Genomic DNA, 20200 nt, shown 5'->3' on the forward strand with positions numbered 1-20200 from the left:
AAGAACTGAACAAAAGGGGGCAACTAAAATTGAAAGAGATCAAGGGTAAAAGAATGAACTACCATCAAATACTCAAATTAGCATATCAAAAAAGAAACCCAATATTCCAAAATCATCAAAAACCCATATGAAAATGATAGCAAATATATGGATGCGAAATTATACCTGATGTCGATTCTTCTAAAACAACTGATTAGTTGAAAGTGATAAGTTGAGAAATTAGTTGTGAGTGATGAAGCAAACGATCAGTAAGAAACTAGTAGATCTATTAAGAGAGGGATGAAGAAGATAACTCTCTGAGAAGGAGATCTAGGTTTTTCCCCAATCTTCCATTTCTGCTCTCGATGGAAAAACTTGACGGAAGAAACGAGGAAAAGAAAAATGAAAGAAATCTCTGATTTAAAGGATGAAGGGTATTTTTGTATATTCTTGCTACTCAGTGGTTTGAGTGATTGAGTCAGTGGCATCTTCACACCTGACTCTATAGGTCCCGAGTCAGGGGTTGGCAGCGAGTCAGCTTGTGAGTCAAGGGTTATAAAAAATGCAAAACAAACAGTCTGACTGCTGACTCGGAGCGAGTCAGGGGTTGACTCAGACCCAGACGCCGAGTCAGCTGCAAACAAACAAGCTGCTACTCTTTTTCTAACCTTAATTAATGTAAACATGGATGATTTTTTGGTAAATTTTTAGTCTTTGTGGGGTTAGCAGAGAAAAACTGATGTAACTTAATACCCTTTATTTGTTTTGACCCAGATCGGAAAAACATCTTCCCTCGGTCGTTGTAGTCGATGGTCAGTTCAGGTCCCAACATTTAAGTTTTTAAATATTGGGTATTAAATTATTGTATTGGACATTTACTGCGTACTAACGGGTAATCAGTCCCTGAAAAACTGACTAATTCTAATCCATAATTACCCCTCTTGTTACTTAGCACTGCAAATATCCAAGAATTGGTGTAACTACCTTTATTTGGGTCCTGTTTAACCACCAGAAAGCTCTTTGTGTTTTTGAAAGCTAACAAAATAAGAAAATAAGGTCATTAAATAGTAGACACAAAAACTCCTTATCCTTAGATTTTTTTTAATGGCTAAATAGCCTTGATTAATTAGTATTAATAAACTTAATTAGTTTAGTTACTAAGTGTGATTATTAATAGGTAAATTAATAAAATCATAGTTAACTTTTCTATCTACCGCTAAGAAATAGTTTACAACAACTCATGAACTTGCAACCATAAGCTATTTCTACGACTGGGAATTCATGAACTCTTAGTGGTAAACAGCTTCTACGGCTGGGAACTCATGAACTCCAATCCGTAAACTAGAACTTATGGTTAAGAATTCATGGTTTCCTAGCCGTATACTACATCAACGACCAGGAAATCTTCTTATTTCAGTTAAACTTTCTTATTTCTGTTTCACCTTTTTATTTTTGTCACAATTTTTATTTATTTTTCAGCTTCCTATTTCTGTTACACCTTCCTATTGTAATATGATCAAAAACATAGCAAAAAATACAAATTCAAAATTTTAAACAAATTTCAGATTCACCTACGGCCAATAATCAAATTATAGTTCACTTACGGCTAGAAAATTCCAGCATCGATTGAGAATATAATTTATTATACACAATCTACGTCTAGGAAAATACTTATACGACTAGGAGTTCTTCATTTTCCAGTCGCAATAGTTGATAATATCCAACTTACATCTCGGAGTTCATTGATTCTCGGCATTAACTACAAAAAAAAAATCTAACTTGCGCCCAACCATAATTTGTTGTTTATGTTTAGGAGTTCATCCATTCCTAGCCGTAGGTAGTTCAGAAGCTGAAAAATGAGTCCTTAATTTCATCAAACTTAACGTATTTAAGCAACCAAAAGCAAGAAAATATGGTAAGTTTTTCGAATCTTACATATTAGAATTGTTTGAGGATTAACTTATGTTTGAACTTCTTGATTGATCAATTCTTTATTTTGTTGTGGGTTCATTATCATCTATCACAGATGAAGAAGAAAATAAGAAGAAGAATAAATTTTAGGTTTTGTTTTTGTTTTTGAATAATATTAGATTTAGCTAGGTTAAGTTACGGAGAAAGGGTAATGTTGACATTTTTATGAGATGGTATGCCCCTTTGTCCTGTTTTTGGACATTTGAATCCTATCCAGTCCTCAAAATCAAAATAATCCATCTCCGGGTTTCAAGCACAAAAATAGGCTTTTATGAAAACAAAATTTCTAGCTTGAGATAGAACTTTGGAGCCATTTAAAGACTCAACGACACTTTAACATGCATATAAATTTTATCTTTTTGAAATTTTTTTTTAGCTATGTTTTTACAAAAAGTACTACGTACTCGACGTAGTGAAGGAGAAAGATACTTTCTCCACCACCTAAACGCCACATCATCACCGCCTTATTCATCCATAGGGCGCAATTATGTTCCTTTATCAATAAGAATATGATTTTCTCTCCACTTTTCTGTTTATTATAGTGATGTTTGTTCACATGTATAAATTTTTTAAGTCCTTTAGAATCTTAGAATAGAATGTGATTGTCTAATGTTTACTCTTTTTCTGTTGCAATATCAACTTACTTGTTTTTTATTTCATGTGTAAAATAGAAACAAAAAGCTGGATTCGAGGAAGGTGACATTCAAACATTCTATGACACCCATACATCTACCACTAAAGAAACGGGCGAAGTTGTTTGGATTTTTGATGAAGCTCACATCAGATGGGTGAGTATAGACAATATCAGTAATACAGTTTGTGTTGTATATGTCTAAACCAATAGGATTCAGAAACACACCACACCCAATAAATATTTGTAATCTCTTACTTCTACAACTTTATATCACTAGAATTAACCTACTGGTTTGACATTCTGGTGCACTTTCTAATTATTCTCTCTATTATGTATCTCTATATAGGACACGATGAATGAGCTAATGCAGCGAAGCGGGAGCTACACGACCCACTGAGGCAAAAGTATGTGCTCAAATTTTTTAAAAAAAAAACATAGACAACGTCGTTCTACGACCACTGTTTCTGACAATGAAGGAATTCATGTGATGGTTCAAGCGCATGCAGATAGAATTCAAGCTCAAGATGAGCAAATATGTGTCCATAATGAGGTTATCAGAAAGTTGAAAGAAGATAGTCACATCAATGTTTTACTATAGTATTTTTTTAATTGGTAGCAGTGATTGTTTATTTATTGGTAGAGTTTATTTATCAGATTTTTTTTGTTTGGATCTTGTTAAACAATTTATTTTAGTGGCTAATTATTTTTTATTCAACTAATATTATTTATTTATTTAAATGCTTATTTGTTTATATTTATTTTTTGTGTAATAAATCTTATTGGAATCATCGGTGGTAATATAGGCTAGTCACTAAAGAAAATTTGGTGACGAGTTTGGCATGTTGAGAATAGTTACGATGAGGGCAGTGTTGTGTCTCTAATTATCTTTGAGACGAATATCTTCGTCGGAAAAATTATTTTGGAGACGACTATATTTGCAGGTAAAGTTGTTTTGGAGATGACGATATTCGTTATTGAAATGACCATACAGAGACAATCGTAATTGGTCATTATACATATTTTTAGAGACGACCAAATTTCGTTATTGATTTTTTATTTGAGACGAAAAATAATTCGCTGCTAAACTATTATTTTTTCTAAGATGAAAAAAATTTGTGGCTAAAACTATTTAGGTGACGAATTTGTTTCTTCACTATAAGTATATTTTGAGACGAACAGATTTCACGGTTAAAACTATTTATGTGGCAATCTTGTTTCTTCACTATAAGCACATTTTGAGACGAACGAAATTCGCGGCTAAAACTATTTCATGTGTTTCTTCACTATAAGTATATTTTGAGACGAACAAATTTCGCGGCTAATACTATTTTAAGTGATAAAATATTTTCCTCACCAAAAATACCTAGAGTGACAAAATTCTTCATCAGAAAATTAGTGAATAGTGTCAATTTTATTTGCCCACGAAAAGAGAGTTTTGGTGGCAAAAAGACTTATGTCGCTAATTAAAAAATTCGGTGACAATTTCTTAAGAACGTCACAAAATACCTTCAACGACTCACTATAGGTGATGAAATTTTTTGTACCGCTAAATTCTTTTTGCAACGAAGAAATTGGTTTTCGTGACACAATATTTTGCCACTAGCGACTTTTCTTGTAGTACACCTTTAAACAATGTGCACTAACAAAACAACCTCATTGGTCATGTAAAACGATCACCAATTTCATCGTTATTGATTGTTGTTTTTAATACTCCTATGACTTAAATCTTAAAAGATGGGGATATATCATATCCATAAATTAACTAAATTATACTCCCTCCGTTTCTGAAAAAGTGTTACTTTCATTTTTTAAATTTGGCCTATTGTTAGACTAAAATGAAAAAGTGAAAATACCTCTTTTTCAAAAACGGAGGTAGTAGTATTTTTAAAATTGGAAATATAATTAATCATCAAACCAATTCTAATCTTAGGTTTTAATTATATCAAATTTTAGGGGTAATTTTTTTTTAACACTTACATGGATTCGATCATCATGAAATCTATCATTTTATTCATTTATTATTTTAATTTTTTTACGCCTATCAAATCTATCCTTATATGCACAAACGGTTACATTATTTTTCTCGAATTCTAAAAGTATTAAATAATTTATCGTCCGCCCCAGCTATCTCTTCTTAAAAATTTGTTGAACACCATCGCCAAATTGAATGATACTCTTCGGTAATCTTTGTATTCTCCCACTCTTTGTTTTTTTTGCGTCCATCATTAACTAATTATTTTTCTTTGAGGGTCCTCACACTCTTATTTTCATCCTATCTCACATTTTGAGAGACATTTTTCTTAATAAAAACAAACAGTAACGTATTTGAAGCTAATACTTTGAGGATATGTTGTCTTGCAAATCTCTACATGTTCATAAAAAATGAGCACATTCCGAAACGTATAACTCCACCATCTATTATTTTGAAAATCCAACTGTTGAAAATTAAGATTTGTAAATGATGAAATTTTATATTTCAGAATATACTCGTTTTTTATGAATATGTAGAGATTTATAAGACAAATATATCCTCGGACTATTAACTTCAAATACGTTACTATTTAAATTTTATCAAAAAAAATGCCTCTAAAAATGTAATGTAAAATAATATGAACTTAAAAGTGCGAGGGGATCTCCCTCTTTTATTTTTAAGATGTTATATTTTAGTTTATAAATAGATATTCTATGTTCATAAGATTAAAATTAAATTAAAATAATAACTTAAGGATTTTAATAACGGTTTGGTGTATAGGTTGTTTTGTTAGTGCACACTGAGTTAATTTGACTCGCCATTAACTAGCTGGTCTAAGCACTGGTGTTTTTGATATTCTCCATTTAGAATAATCGTAATCCGAATAAAATCGTAATCTGGAACAGAAGAATCGAAGACCTGCATAAAAATAGCTTTGAGACTGTTGTATATATAAACGGGAGGAAGGAACTGTCTCCTCAAGTCGAGCGAGGTATGGACGAGACGTGGGCCAAAAATATCAAGGCTACTAATAGCGGTACCAAATTGCTTGGGGGTATATTTAGGGTTGTCAACGGCACTAAACGTAACGGATATTGGTTCTACCGCTGCCGTTGCCATTAAAATTATCGGATATCCGATATCCGTTAAGTTCCGACGGAAATATGAAATTCAATTCCATTACCGTTACGTTAGACTTATCGGATATCAGATAGTTTTCCGATAACTTCTGTTATCAAGTCCAACAACTGCACCACCATCTTCACTACCGTCTTGGTTCACCAACACCACCATTTCCCGGAACTACAACTGCAGTTAGCATCACTATTTCCCTGTAACCATCCATCTCTTAGCACCAGACCTATTTGAATCATAAATTTCGTTAATCAACCACAACAGAAGATGATTACAAACCCATTCATCCAATTTCTGTCTTGTCTTTTCTTTGCTCAATTTTTTGTCGTAAAATCAAATTGATACAAACTCATTTCTGATTTCTTCTCAACCTCGAAACCAAAATGAACATTAACAGCAACAGCTTCTTCTTCTTCCCTGACTCAAAATCAACACCATCAATTCAAAATATGTGTTCTCGAATCCTAAACAAACCAAACTCTCCACCAAATCCTAATTTCACATATCAATTTTGAAACCCTAAATTAAGTTTCAAAATCAAAACTAAACAAAAAATGGATTTTAAAAGAAACCCTGTAGAAGAGATGCGGAGATGATGGTAGTAACTGCAAGTCTGAGACGAATTAGAAGAAGAAGAAGATTAAGAAGAAATTCAGAAGAAGAAGAAGAAATATGAATGGAGAGGTAGGTTTTCTTAAAGGTAGGTTTCACCTTCAATCAGGAAGGTTCTCTCTCCTTGACCCTGGCCGCCGAGTTTTGACCGATTTGAGGCACACTCAAATATCCGCATATCACCTATAACACCCTTTACCCGACCCGCTCAACCTGTCGACCCGGTTTCACATCCAACACCACAGCACCCGATACCAGTTACAGACGGAGCTGAGCTTGGGCCTGGGTCTAATCGAGACAACAACACAGCTATAGAAAAAGGCAAAGGAAAAACAACTGATACAGACCCAACATCATCGCCTTTCCATATCAGAGAGCTGCAAAAAGTGCAACCAACTACAACAGGGCCCGCATCCATCAAGTTATTCCCTCTCTCCACTTATTTCTCGCTCAGTTTCTCTCAATTACTGGTGAATTTTTTGCAGAAAAAGGATGCCACTTTGAACCTACAAATCACAGCTGTGAATGGGAACCCGCATGTTAAGATGACCCACAGTTACATGGAATAGATAGAAAAAACGACTCCATCACCAGCGGCCACTTCTACTGCCCAAAACTCTGCACCAACAACAAATACACCGGTAAAAACATATAAATGCAAAGAAAGAAAGTCGAGGAAGAGCTTACCAAAACATCTACTCATCCAACCAACTCCTGAATTTGGAGCTTCGCCACCCCCACCAAAGACCAGGAAGTTCATGTCCCTAGCAAAGCTGAATGTGGAATCCAGCCGTCCCTCCCAACCATCTCATGAAGTACCAGTTCTCAGGACAAAGAAACCGCGATCTTCAGTCCATATTGGCCACACCACTTAGCCAAATGATGGCACAAATACTCAACACTGATCCCAACAAGAACCAGAGCTCCATACAACCAGTACCACCTCCCAAGGAAACTCGACCACTGCGGCTTGGCATCTATCTCTTGATGATGAGACTGATGGACATGCCAGTTCTACTACTCTGCGAGCTACTGGCCAGAGCCAACGCTCGCCTCCATTATGAATTACCTGGCCTGGAATTGTCAAGGAGCCCACAATGCCTTGACAATCCAAAAGTTGCGTGAGTATACACTCAATTATAGACCTTCTATTATGTTTTTAGCTGAAACTTTATCATGTGAACACCATATTTCTTTTTTGCAAACCTCTCTAGGATATGAAAATTGTTTTACTGTGCCTTGTAATGGTCATAAAGGAGGTCTAGGGATTTTTTGGAACTCAACTGTTAAGATTTCCATTTTGCTTGCTAATCAAAGTATTGTTCATGCTTATGTCGAACCGGTCTCAAACGCTCAACCTTGGCTGTTTACCGGGATCTATGGACCGCCACAACCACAAGCTAGATGGAATTTCTGGCAAGAATTCAACTCAATTATTCCACAACATAATCTACCATGGCTGCTCATGGGAGATTTCAATGAAGTTCTAAACCAATCTGAAAAGATGGGAGGCCGCCCGGTCCACTGCAACCAAGCCCAACACTTTAAAGACGTGATTGACACAAATGGGCTCATCGATCTAGGCTTTAAAGGAGACATTTACACTTGGACCAACAAACAAATGGGGAACAACATCATCATGGAAAGATTGGATCGTGGGCTGAGCAACCAACCCTAGCTAACCTTACATCCCAACATGGCAATCAAACATCTAACCAGAATATCCTCCGATCATGCTCCCCTTTTGCTTCAAGAAAAATCAAATAATTGCCAACAAGAAACTTTAGAATAGAATACCTCTGGTTTATTCACCCACAAATGAAAGAAGTTGTGACAGAAGCTTGGAATCAATCACTCTCGCCTTCACCACCAATTGACCTGCTGGAAAAGATGCGGAACACAACAACAACCTTGCAAACTTGGAGCAAGGCCACCTTTGGACATCTACCAACAATGATAACCAAGATGGACCAAGTCATTAAACAAGCCCAACATATGTGTGCAACCTCAACGGGCACAGATCTGGCCGATTAGCTACAACAAGAAAAAGGATTACAGACATACACACCTAATGCTAGTCCGCTGCAACGAAATATATTGGAAACAAAGGTCGAGAGTACAATGGCTGCAAGAGGGCGACTCATAAACAACTTTTTTCCATACAAAGGCAACAATTCATAGAAGTTTCAATCACATTTCACAGATTCAAGATGAACAGGGAAGATGGCATACACACCCACAGTCCATACTCAAAGTGATTCAACAATTATTCACAAATCAATATGAAGCACCAGCAACAACCATTAACCTCTCCCTGTTCAATTGTATCTCAAATAGGCTCACTCCCAACCAATGCAGCGGCCTCGTCCAACCAGTCACGGAGGATGAAATTGAGAAGGACATATCCTCAATTGGAACGAACAAAGCCCCTGGGCCGGACAGATTCACTAGTAAGTTCTACACAACCTTTTGGACTTCAATCAGACAACAAGTAATTGCAATGGTTCAACATTTCTTTGAACACTCACAGATTCAGCAACCATTCAACCACACAAACATCACATTAATCCCAAAAAACCAAAACCCAACAAAACCAAACCATTTCAGGCCAATTGGGCTGTGAAACGTAGCATACAAAGTCATCGCAAAAATCCTTGTTAACCGATTAAGACCTCTATTACAATTCATGATCAGTCCATTCCAGAGTGCATTTGTACCAAACAGAGCAATCCACGATAACATTGCCATTGCAACAGAACTGTTTCATACAATCAGAACCACAACACCGTCAAAAACACCCAAAATTGCTATGAAACTGGATATTCAGAAGGCTTATGATAGTATCGATTGGGGCTTCATCCGTATCACACTTGAACGAATGGGCTTTCCTCAGATATTTATCAGCTACATCATGAATTGCATCACATCGGTAACATACTCGATCAACTTCAACGGCTCGGCACAAGGACTCATCAAACCAATTAGAGGTTTACGCCAAGGAGACCCCCTTTCACCATACATCTTTATCATATGTGCAGAAGTACTATCCACAAACTTGGGTGTGTTAGAACAAAGTGGAGAATTGAAAGGACTAAAGATTGCAAGGAACTCACCACCAATATTGCACCTGATGTATGATGATGATCTTTTAATCACTTGTGCAGCAGATCTGCAAGCATGTGATACTCTGAACCAACTCCCGATACGGTACTCAGAATCTGCTAGACAAGCAATCAATAGAGATAAATCCTCGATCATCCACCACCCCAAAACTTCAGCCATCTCTGAATTACTCAACAAATTGGAAAGGAAAGCTAAAGGCTGGATAACAAAATGTGTTAATCAAGCGGGACGAGTAATTCTAATAAAGACAGTGATAACCCCAACTGTGAACCATGTCATGCAAGCACAACAGTTGTCTACTGCAGTGCACGATAAGATTGATAGACTCACCAAAAACTTTCTCTGGGGACATGATAACCAAACAAAGAAGATGCACCCAATTGGATGGGACACAGTTACAAATCCATTATCACAGGGGGGTCTTGAAATCAGAAGAAGCAAAGAACATAATCAAGCATTGTTGATGAAACGAGTTTGGAAATTACAACAACCCAAATCATCAGTCTGGTCATCAATCTCCACTCCAAAATATTTCAAACCCAATCAAAATCACCTATCTTTCCCAAAACCTCAATCATCAGCCAGTCTATTGTGGAAAACTAGCTAACATATCTACTGTTTTGCAGGGTTTAGTTTTCTCACAGGTTCAAGATGGCAAGAACACAATGATCAATCAAAATTGGATCCCAAACTCAGAACCTTCATCAATTCCAAACCAATACCACAACCTTCTACCGGATACCCCGGTTAGCTACTTCATTGAACCAACATCCAATACCTGGAACCACAACCTCATCTTCTCAAAATTTCAAATACCCATAGCCCAAAAGATCATCAACATTCACCTCCCCAAGCAACCAAAGGCGGATCAACTAATCTGGCCATACTCCAAAACTGGCACTTACACATCAAAAACCGACTACAACAAATTCACATCCCAAACAACCAATCCCCCAACAAACCAAACCCATAATCAACAAGTTGTGGACTACAACTCCATCTGGAAACTAAGTTTTCCACCGAAAATCAGACTTTTCTTGTGGAAGGTCACTCATCAAGGATTACCAACATTCCAAAGACTCCATCGGTTTCACATAACTCCATCACCTACATGCCCAACATGCAACAACCAGGAAGAATCGACACAACACCTAATTTTTGAATGCAACAACTCAGCAGAAACATGGCAATTAATATTCAATCATGTAGCAGTCTCGGCGGCGACCACCAACACTCATCAGCAACAACAACTTCATGCAGGAACACATCAGGCACTACCACAACAACGACAACACCAACAAAGGCAGCCAAACTACACTTACAACACATGCCCAACCAACATACACCAAATTCTAGACAAAGCTTACTCAGAAAAAGACAGAGTATTATTCGGCTTCATAGCATGGCATATATGTTTGGCAAGAAATGCAAAGGTATACAAACGGCAACGACAACAACCAGTGCAAACATTCCAAATTATAATGGTGATGTATGAAGAGTATCAAAGAGCACATAAATACGTAGCACTATTCATGGCGAATGAGCCAACAATCACCAGAGTACAAAGGCAAATAACAACTACTTCAACGATCTACATAGGATGGACTCCACCGGAAATAAATTGCATCAAGGTAAATACAGACGACGCATCCAAAGGTAACCCAGGACCGGCAGGGGCATGAATCATATGTAGAAACAATGAAGGGAATCTACTCAAGGCAATGGCGGCACCACTCGGGATAACAACATCAATCCAGGAGAAAACATGGGGTTTACTACTGGCGAAAAGGATAGCTACTCAAAACCAATGGCAGAGAATCTGGTTTGAAGTTGATTCACAAGCACTGCTACATCTAATACAAAAACATGAACCAACACCATGGTACCCAAACAATATGCTAGCAGAAATTAACTCGCTCCTAGGTGAAATTCCGTACTACAAAATCACACACACTTGGAGAGAAGCAAACCAGGCTGCTGATGGACTGGCAAACAAAGCAGTATCCAACCAAACACAGAGCACGGCAACGACAACAACAAACAGCTGGGAATTCACATGCCCATCCTTCATCCAAGACATTGTTTTTAATGATAGGATTGGAACTAAATATCCTAGAAATGTAACCTCAAGTTTCCTCTCTTAAATAAAATTGGTGAACCTTTCAAAAAAAAAAAGGTAGGTTTTCTTTCAGAGATATTGAAGATATGAACGAGGAATTTAGTGGGATAAAGGTAAAATGGATGAATGTGTATATTGTTAACGGTATCGGAACTTAACCTAATGGAAACACCCTCAGCCGGTGCCGTTACGTTAACATGCGGATATCTGATACGTTATGGGAACCAGATATCGGATAACTGTTATGTCGGATATTAACCCTAACGGATTCCGGATATTCGGAACCAGATAGCGGATTTCGGACATCCATTGACAGCCCTAGGTGTACAAATCCCTTACCAATATGTATTTTGTCGTATTAGCAATCTTAAAAAATATCCCCTCAAATGGTTGTGGATCAAGGTATTGAAAGCGTGAAGTGGAGCGTGAAGCATTTTTAATTTTAAGGAAGTGATGCGTATGTCGAAGCGTGAAGGGTTGTTTCATGGTTGATGTTTGAAACGGGTGTTTTCTTATAAATAAATTAGTCGTAACTAGTGATTATAAATTTATTAGGAAGATAATATTTATATAAATTTTATATAAGTCTAATTTTTATCAAAAACAAAACGTGTGTACACCAATTCAACATATTCTAGACAAGTGGGAGGTGGGGTATTCAGTTCATCTTCATTAATTCTAATTTTTTTAAAAGCTTCTAAAAACCATGCCGTGGATCTAGTATTAAACATACAATTACTCCTATATAAGTAAGGTGGGGAGTTTTCCAGTAGTCCATCTTCATTAATTCTTTCTTTATTATACCCATTTTGGAAAAAGAAAAGTATCTGATGATAACATTCAATTGTTTCAGTTGGCTGGTGCAAACTCATTAACTCTTCTTTTACATCTTTATCTTCTTCATTCTATATATATATTAACCCTAGCTACCATCCTTCTTCACTATCTTCATATACACTCTCTTTAAACCTTTACATTTTCACTCTTTCTTCCCTGATCTACAAAAATGGAAGCTCTTGATCTCATTATCATCTCTGTATCAATTCTTTTCACATTCATATGGTGGAAATATTGGTCAGTCACAGGCGGAGGATCCAAGAATCTTCCTCCTGGTCCACCAGGTTGGCCTCTAGTCGGAAACTTACTTCAAGTTGTTCTTCAACGTCGACCGTTCATGTATATTGTTCGTGATTTACGTCTGAAATATGGTCCTATATTCACCATGCAAATGGGGCAACGTACACTGGTTATTATCTCAAGTTCTGAACTAATCCATGAAGCATTAGTCCAAAAAGGACCCATTTTCGCTAGTCGACCTGAGGAATCACCGACTCGTCTTTTATTCAGTGTGGGTAAGTGCACAATCAATTCTGCTCAATATGGTCCTCTTTGGCGTACATTACGAAGAAATTTTGTTACGGAGTTGATAAACCCGGCGAGAATTCGTCAGTGTAGCTGGATCCGGAAATGGGCATTGGAGAATCATCTGAGAAGACTCAAAAGTGAGTGTCAAGAAACCGGTTCCGTTGAAGTTATGAGTAATTGTAGACTTACAATATGTAGTATCTTAGTGTGTATTTGTTTTGGTGCTAAAATATCTGAAACCCTAATCAAAGAAATTGAAGCTGTTTTAAAAGATGTCATGTTAATGACAACACCAAAACTACCCGATTTTCTACCTATATTTACACCATTGTTTAGGAAACAATTGAAAGAAGCCAAAGAACTAAGGAGAAAGCAACTGGAGTGTCTGGTTCCATTAGTAAGAAAAAGGAGAGCTTTTGTAGAGAGTGGTGGTAAAGATCTAAGCCATGACTCGGTGATGGTGAGTGAAATTGGTGCAGCGTATATTGACTCGCTATTCGGGTTAGAACCAGCTGGTCGAGGCCGATTAGGTGAAGAGGAGTTGGTAACCTTGTGTTCTGAGGTCATGAATGCTGGAACAGATACTAGTGCAACAGCCCTAGAATGGGCGCTGCTTCATTTAGTCACCAACCAAGAAATACAACAAAAATTGTATGATGAAATTGTTGAAAGTGTAGGGAAAGAAGGGGTCATTACTGAGGAAGATGTTGAGAAAATGAGATATTTGAGTGCAGTTGTGAAGGAAACATTTAGAAGACACCCACCAAGTCATTTTGTGCTGTCTCATGCAGCAACCAAAGAGACCGAGTTGGGTGGATACACAATTCCGGCAGATGCAAATTTAGAGATTTATACAGCATGGCTTACTGAAGATCCAAGTGCATGGAAAGATCCGGATGAGTTTATACCCGAAAGATTTTTAGATGGAGATGGAGTTGATGTTGATATCACCGGTACAAAAAATTTGAAGATGATGCCATTTGGTGCCGGAAGAAGAATTTGTCCGGCTTCAACCCTTGGAACTTTACATGTTCATATGTTACTTGCACAAATGGTTCAAGCTTTCAAATGGGTTCCAGTACCCGGTTCTCCACCCGACCCGACGGAAACTTTTGCTTTTACCGTGGTCATGAAAAACTCTCTTAGGGCTGTTATCTTGCCTAGGTCATCTACAGTTGTTGCTTGCTAAGTTGTTTCCTCCAAATTGCTTTTTTGCTGGAATTTTTGTAGCTGTTTATTGTTTCTGTCATCCACTTTCTCCTGTTCACTGTTAGAGAATTTATTGTATCCGGTGATGCTATTAAATACACTATATTATAATTATATATATAATTCTGTTTTCAGGATTCTAAACCCTATTAGTTGGATGATCAGACAGAGAAAGCTAATAGAGCAAGTAACTTAGGCTCATAATTTATTATGTAGCTATAGAGTTGGTGTAATTTGATCTCAAACACAGCTAGGGTTACATTTCTTTGCTTGTGCAGTAATTTAGTTCAGGTTGGGGGTCTTGGTATCTCTACTTTTGGTTTTACAATATCTAGAGTCATGTGCATTTTATCGTTTGTTTCCTACTAGAGGAAAAATATCCATTTTCGTTGTGTGTTGAAACATCAAAGTCATTTGCCAGAAGAGTAAGAGTGTTCTGTCACACAGATATGGTTTTGCTTTTTTCGAATTAAATTCAATGGTTCAAGGCTAGCTATAAAGAGACTTTCCAGACTGTACACACCTTGGCAAGATTTTTTCCTTGGTAAATTGTATTGAAAATAATGTAAGATTGTGTACATTGTGAATGTGTTAATCTGGGTTTTACAACATAAATGAGTGATTTCTTATACAGAGTATAACCTTGGTTTTTACCTTTGGTCATACTCATGAATCCTACACAAGAAGCCTTCTTTAAGGAAAGGAGGTAGAAGGGTGTTGTTCATCTATAACTTGTCTACTAATATCACTTGATTTCTTCTTTAGTTTATTTTTGATTTCGTGTTCTTTTTTGTCAACGAAATCAATCAAGTTCTTGAAGCTAGTTGAACGGCTTGGCCCCCGTGAAAGGTGTGGTCTTTCCATTTCTACCGCTTCTGCCACTTCATCCCCTGGAACATACCTCCGGAACTGACACAAGACTCTGATGAAAAATATAAGGAGAGCGAGAAAGCATGATATTCCACATATGAGGAATAGTCCCCAAAAGCTTTTTAGAGATAGTCGGTTGGACTCGACTTCTTGAGTGGCTTGCATGGAACACAGTGTGTATGATAACCATTTATCGTGAATCCTCTGTAGCTCACCATTCTCCGAGAGTTGAAGGATAGCCGTTGATAGGTCAACAGCTAAAGGAGAGTCCCTCTGGAATGCCTGTTAATGGAGAAAGGGTTAGAAACTTAGAATAACACCATATATCTTTGCCAGGATAAGCTTTCAGATCAATAGCTTGTACTTACAAATCCCCAACCGCTTTTTGTAAATTCCTGTCCGATTATCTTGAACTTGCACTTGGCACTGGATAAAAAAACCTCAATGTATGGAAGTTCATCTACAATGGCAGCGACTCCACTGCCGCTAGGTCCAAGTTGAAGGGCACTTAGATACTCTTCTTGACTTTTCAGTATTCTAATCCTTGACTCGGCTATGTTTAGCTCTTCAATCAGATAGTTTTTTGCAAATGACCCATCTTGGACCCCAATAGGATAATTACTTGAGATTAAGCTGTCAATCCCTGAAATACCCGATGAGAGTTGCTGGACTGTAAGGATTGAGGTCAAACTAGCCGTGTAACTTGAGTTGATAATTAATACTACAAAGAGCCATATCAGCAGCACGGAACGCCCAAGAGTACTCACGGTATTTTCTCCTGCATTTAGGTTCAAGAATAGTGAATTGACATTACAATTGAAGATTCAAATTACAGATTAGGACTTGTCAAATAAAAAGAGGTTACAGTGGGCCAAACCGAAAATTCACACAAGGATAAGAGGCAAAGTTTACTCACTGTGTGCAAAAAACATTGTTGAGAAACTAAACCTGCAAAATTTAAAGTAGAGTAGAGTGACACTTCTTAGAAATCTATATGACTTAGCAAAGACAAAGATATCCAACATATGATGGATCTCTAGAAGAGTTGGAGATACTAACCAGAAAACTGTCACAAGTTGTTGTCTTGGTGGCCCACGGAATTCAGTGTTCATCCGATGCTCGAGAATCCATACAACGGATCCCACAAATAGAAAGAAAACACCAGTGACTAGCCACATTTGATATGTAAATGGCTTTAGAAAGGCCCAAGCACTTGAGTCTGTTTGTTTGACAGGAGCAACTATAATAAGACCAGATCCAACGTAAGGCTGTGTAAAATCAACAATTCGTGTCCTATTGGTAATAATGGTTACGTCTCCAACAGCTGCATCAAATTTCTGTAAAAGGAAAAGAAGAAAGTTTCAGGCATTTCAAACTTATAGTGCAATATCCATATATTTAAATTGACCTCAGATTTCATCCTCTAGATTTGTGGCTTCGCCTAGTTGTTCACCTAGAAAAGAAAACTGATGATAACACCAAATAAAAATTTGATTGTTGACGAGTACAACCACCTTCCTTGCTAAGCTGAGATTATACATATATTTCATTAGAAAGATTACTCACATTATCAGCGACCATCCTCACTAGATCGCTGTAGCTAGGGTTTCTCTGACCATCACCAAACAATATATATGTGTGTGGAACAGCATAAGGCAACAACCGTACTGCAGCTTCAAACACATCTATAGAGAACCCCTTGGCACCATTAGGACCTTTATCTTTCGCCACAAATGCCTTATAACTAACTCTGTTTGGAACCCCAATTCTCAGAGGCATCCCATTGTTGGGAAACACCCATCCGCGCGGCTTTACCGTTGTTTCACCAGGCCATATCACACTGTGAAGCATCTGACTACTAGCAGACGTGTTTGGAGGTTTCTGGTATTGGGTTTCAGGAGAAACAACTGAGAGACCAGAATAATCAGTCCAATATCCAATCGTACGAGACCCAGAACCACCAAAGTTGATAACATCGTAAGCTGGGTGAATCAAATTCTTCTCTAGATCTAACTGTATCTGACCGGATAAACCAGTAAAGTTTGTTCTGATAATTTTCTGAAGTAAGCTCTGACCTCCATCAAAGACACGCAATGCTGCTGTTAACTGCAGTTTACTTCCATTTGTATCATGCAGCCTCTGATCTTTCGAGAAAGAAATTTTTTCTCCTTCATTCAGGAAACTCTCAATAGCACGGGCAACTAACCAAACTGTGTCATAAGCATAAAGTGCATATGAATTCATACTTGAGCTAGCAATGTCATTCCTTCTTAAATGATTCCACCTAGAGATAAAACCCTTTTTCAGTCTCGAGTCTGGAGTGTGGTGACGAAGTGAAACTACTCCTTGTAAGAGATTCATTGTATCAGCGTCTACTGGTTCTGATGAATCTATTACAGATGGGAGCCAATCTGTTGTGATCCACACATAACCATTGTTCATCATTTCAAGAGACTTTGCAACAGAGAAAATATTTAGACCGGAATCAGGGTTTACATGCACTACATAAACTCGAGATTCCATCAGATTTACATCAACCAGTAAGTCATTGATTGTGCTTTCTGTGGCCCTAGGAGTAAATGCAGCCTTATAAGAGATCTTTGATCGCTTCTTTGCTAGCGCATCACCTAGAGCAGATATGCCACTTCGTCCATAATCATCATCAAGATAAATGGCAATTACCTCTCTCCATCCATAAAAATCAACCAAGTCAGCAACAGCCTGCATCTGAAAGTAGTCACTTTGCGTCGTGCGGATGAAATATGAATATTGAAGTGCTGATAGAGTAGGGTCTGTTGCTCCAAACGATAAAAGTGGAACGTGAAGCTCTTCGACAACATGGGAAATTACATGAGCTATTCCAGAGGATTGTGGACCAATGATGGCAACAACATCTTTCTCCATTAGCTGCAAAGCTGTAGAAGGATGTGAAGTGTCAAAACCAGCATCTTACACAGGAATAGATGACACATGCAAACTAAATCACAATTGCTTAGATACCTTATTTCTCAAGGTTTAGCTCTACAATCCAGTTATTGTTTAATCTCGCTATTCACTCCGACAGATTTCAGATAGTAACCATAAAGAACTTAATTTTCATGCATTAGAAGGCTTCAAACTGTTTCTTGCTCCAAGGTTATGAACTAGATACAGCCTAGGAATTCCTTTACAGGCAATAGTTACTAAGAGTGCATGGCGGTATATGAATGGTATTGAATGATAGAGGAAATCCCAAAGCATGGATATTGTATTGTCTGAAACTGTAATGTAATCCTCATTATAAGGAATATTCACAGGGTTTGCTGAAACAAACAAGCAGCGTTGCGGATAATAAGTTATCACTTCATACTTTTAGCTGGGTGTGCTAGGACTTCAATTCTAAAATTGTAAAGTTCTCAAGGCTACCAGACATTACATGTAAATCAAAGAATGCAGAATCAGAAACAGATAATAGAACAGTCTGCACAATTTAGAAGAAGTTGAAGTTTTGAACTCGAGGAAGAGTAACCATGAATTTAATGATCTATTAAGTAGTAAATCTCACCACGCAAGCGTACCTTCTATCGTTCCAAGAAATTCACTGCAAACTGTGTCGTGCATGACAACATTTAGTTTTGTCCCAGAAAGGATACTCGAATCAGAATTCACATCCGCAACGGCTGCTAAAATAGCTGGTTTTGCCGCTCTCCCAATGGTTGAATTGAAAGTAAATAGAGCCCCCACATTCACAAAACTAGGCCTTGATGATGAACTGGAATTTCCAGTCAGACCTTTGACTTCTACAGGAGCGAATGAGCATACGAACATCATCATCAAAAGCATTCTCACATAGCATGTTTTGTCTGGCCTAACCAACTGATGGAGCTCCATAATATAAAACACCAGCTCTTCCATGAACTCTCAACTTCAAAACAAGCAAACACAGGAATGAGACACCATTATGAACAAGAAGAATGATGCTAATCGCCAATCAACAGCTCAACTCAATAAACCTCCATGATTCATGCTAGACATTAAAGGTGGACATTCATGTACCCACTTCTCAAACAATCAAGAAATTCCAGCAAACACTCAGAATAGAAACATGTGTAGAGGAATCATAAATCTCATAATTCAGATAAACTCATAGTACATAGGTTCCTAAATTTCTACCAAACCCATGTCAAGAATTGGCATAAAAGAGCAAAATAATAAATGCAAAAATGAGTTGAACAACTTAGCTTTCTTTTTCAATGTACTCGAAATTTGAAAACAAATCACATACTTCTAAAGGACTAAATACGGCCAAGAAAATTAAAAATTAAAGTAAACCAAGTTGTGTGACAACCCATATGAATATTAGGAATCATTAAGACAATACTCCCAACATGTCACAATAAACATTGATCAATAAAATATTGTAATTAATTAAAATATCAATGAAAAGGATTAAATCTTTTAATTTAATTAAAAGTCTTACCTTCGGTTAAGAACTGAACTGTTGAGTACTAGTTTGGTCTCCATTTCACCATCAAACTACGAAAAAAGATCGAATTGTATAATCTTGATATCAAGGTAAAGAATCAGAATCAAACTTCCATCATCTTTATTTTATTTTTACTTGAAATTGTAGGCCCTACCTTTGAACACATGAACCTCATGGACATATTAATCCACTACATACACAGTTGGATTCTTCTTCTTCTTTTACAAAAATATCCCACTTTATCTACTTATGGCAAGTTAGATTTCCACCCCTAAAAAAGAACAAACGCCCGATTAATTACCAAACTAACATTTTCAATTGGCCAAAAAAGAAGAAGGAAATAAAAAGTGTGCATAAATATATACCTGAGTTGAAGCAAAAAGACTCCCTTATGATTTCAGGTTCTTTCTCAGTCTGCATTTTCCTTGCGGTCATTTTATGTGATGATTGAGTTTATGAAATCGGACATTTTTCGTTTCAATTAAGGGAACGCACGATTCGTTGAAACCCTAATCGTACAGGTACATTAGAGAATTGCCATTGACTAACTGTCAAGATTTGGGAAGAGGGAGTACTGCATTTACCTAATCCTAACTAAGATACTCTTCCTGAGGTTTAAAGACTTCAAGATTATTATTATAGCTACCCGCCAAAAAGAGAATCTTATGCTTAGATGTTGACTGCACTGTAATGTGGGTTATGAATACCCCTGTATACTGTAGTTGCTTACATGTTCTGGTAAGGATG

The 20200-nt window shown here is 37.2% G+C and overlaps 2 protein-coding genes across 2 annotated transcripts; one reads left to right on the forward strand and one right to left on the reverse strand.

The window, feature by feature from the left end:
- Positions 1 to 12312: 12312 nt before the first annotated feature.
- On the forward strand, positions 12313 to 14146 carry LOC113304671 (cytochrome P450 77A3-like). Its single transcript, XM_026553812.1, has one exon. It carries the CDS (start codon positions 12551 to 12553, stop codon positions 14096 to 14098), a length of 1548 nt encoding a protein of 515 aa, XP_026409597.1. The 5' UTR covers positions 12313 to 12550; the 3' UTR covers positions 14099 to 14146.
- A 500-nt stretch (positions 14147 to 14646) lies between these two features.
- Positions 14647 to 20048, reverse strand: LOC113304665 (glutamate receptor 3.4-like). The gene is made up of 9 exons (XM_026553808.1): positions 19819 to 20048; positions 19608 to 19724; positions 19448 to 19503; positions 18546 to 18892; positions 16555 to 17903; positions 16048 to 16325; positions 15905 to 15936; positions 15357 to 15766; positions 14647 to 15270 (listed from the first exon to the last, which is right to left on the reverse strand). Exons 4-9 carry the CDS (start codon positions 18880 to 18882, stop codon positions 14812 to 14814), a joined length of 2865 nt encoding a protein of 954 aa, XP_026409593.1. The 5' UTR covers positions 18883 to 18892; positions 19448 to 19503; positions 19608 to 19724; positions 19819 to 20048; the 3' UTR covers positions 14647 to 14811.
- Between the last annotated feature and the right edge of the window lie 152 nt (positions 20049 to 20200).

The sequence above is a fragment of the Papaver somniferum genome, chromosome 1, assembly GCF_003573695.1.
Source record: "Papaver somniferum cultivar HN1 chromosome 1, ASM357369v1, whole genome shotgun sequence".
Lineage (NCBI taxonomy): Eukaryota > Viridiplantae > Streptophyta > Magnoliopsida > Ranunculales > Papaveraceae > Papaver > Papaver somniferum.

Excerpts from the sequence above, each read along its gene's own strand:
- LOC113304671 (XM_026553812.1), top strand. The coding sequence starts at position 12,551 with ATGGAAGCTCTTGATCTCATTATCATCTCTGTATCAATTCTTTTCACA.
- LOC113304665 (XM_026553808.1), bottom strand. The coding sequence starts at position 18,882 with ATGGAAGAGCTGGTGTTTTATATTATGGAGCTCCATCAGTTGGTTAGG. Across the intron at positions 16,326-16,554 it reads TGAGGATGGTCGCTGATAAT|AAATTTGATGCAGCTGTTGG; the intron begins GTGAGTAATCTT and ends TTCCTTTTACAG. Across the intron at positions 15,271-15,356 it reads CAAAAAGCGGTTGGGGATTT|GCATTCCAGAGGGACTCTCC; the intron begins GTAAGTACAAGC and ends CTCCATTAACAG.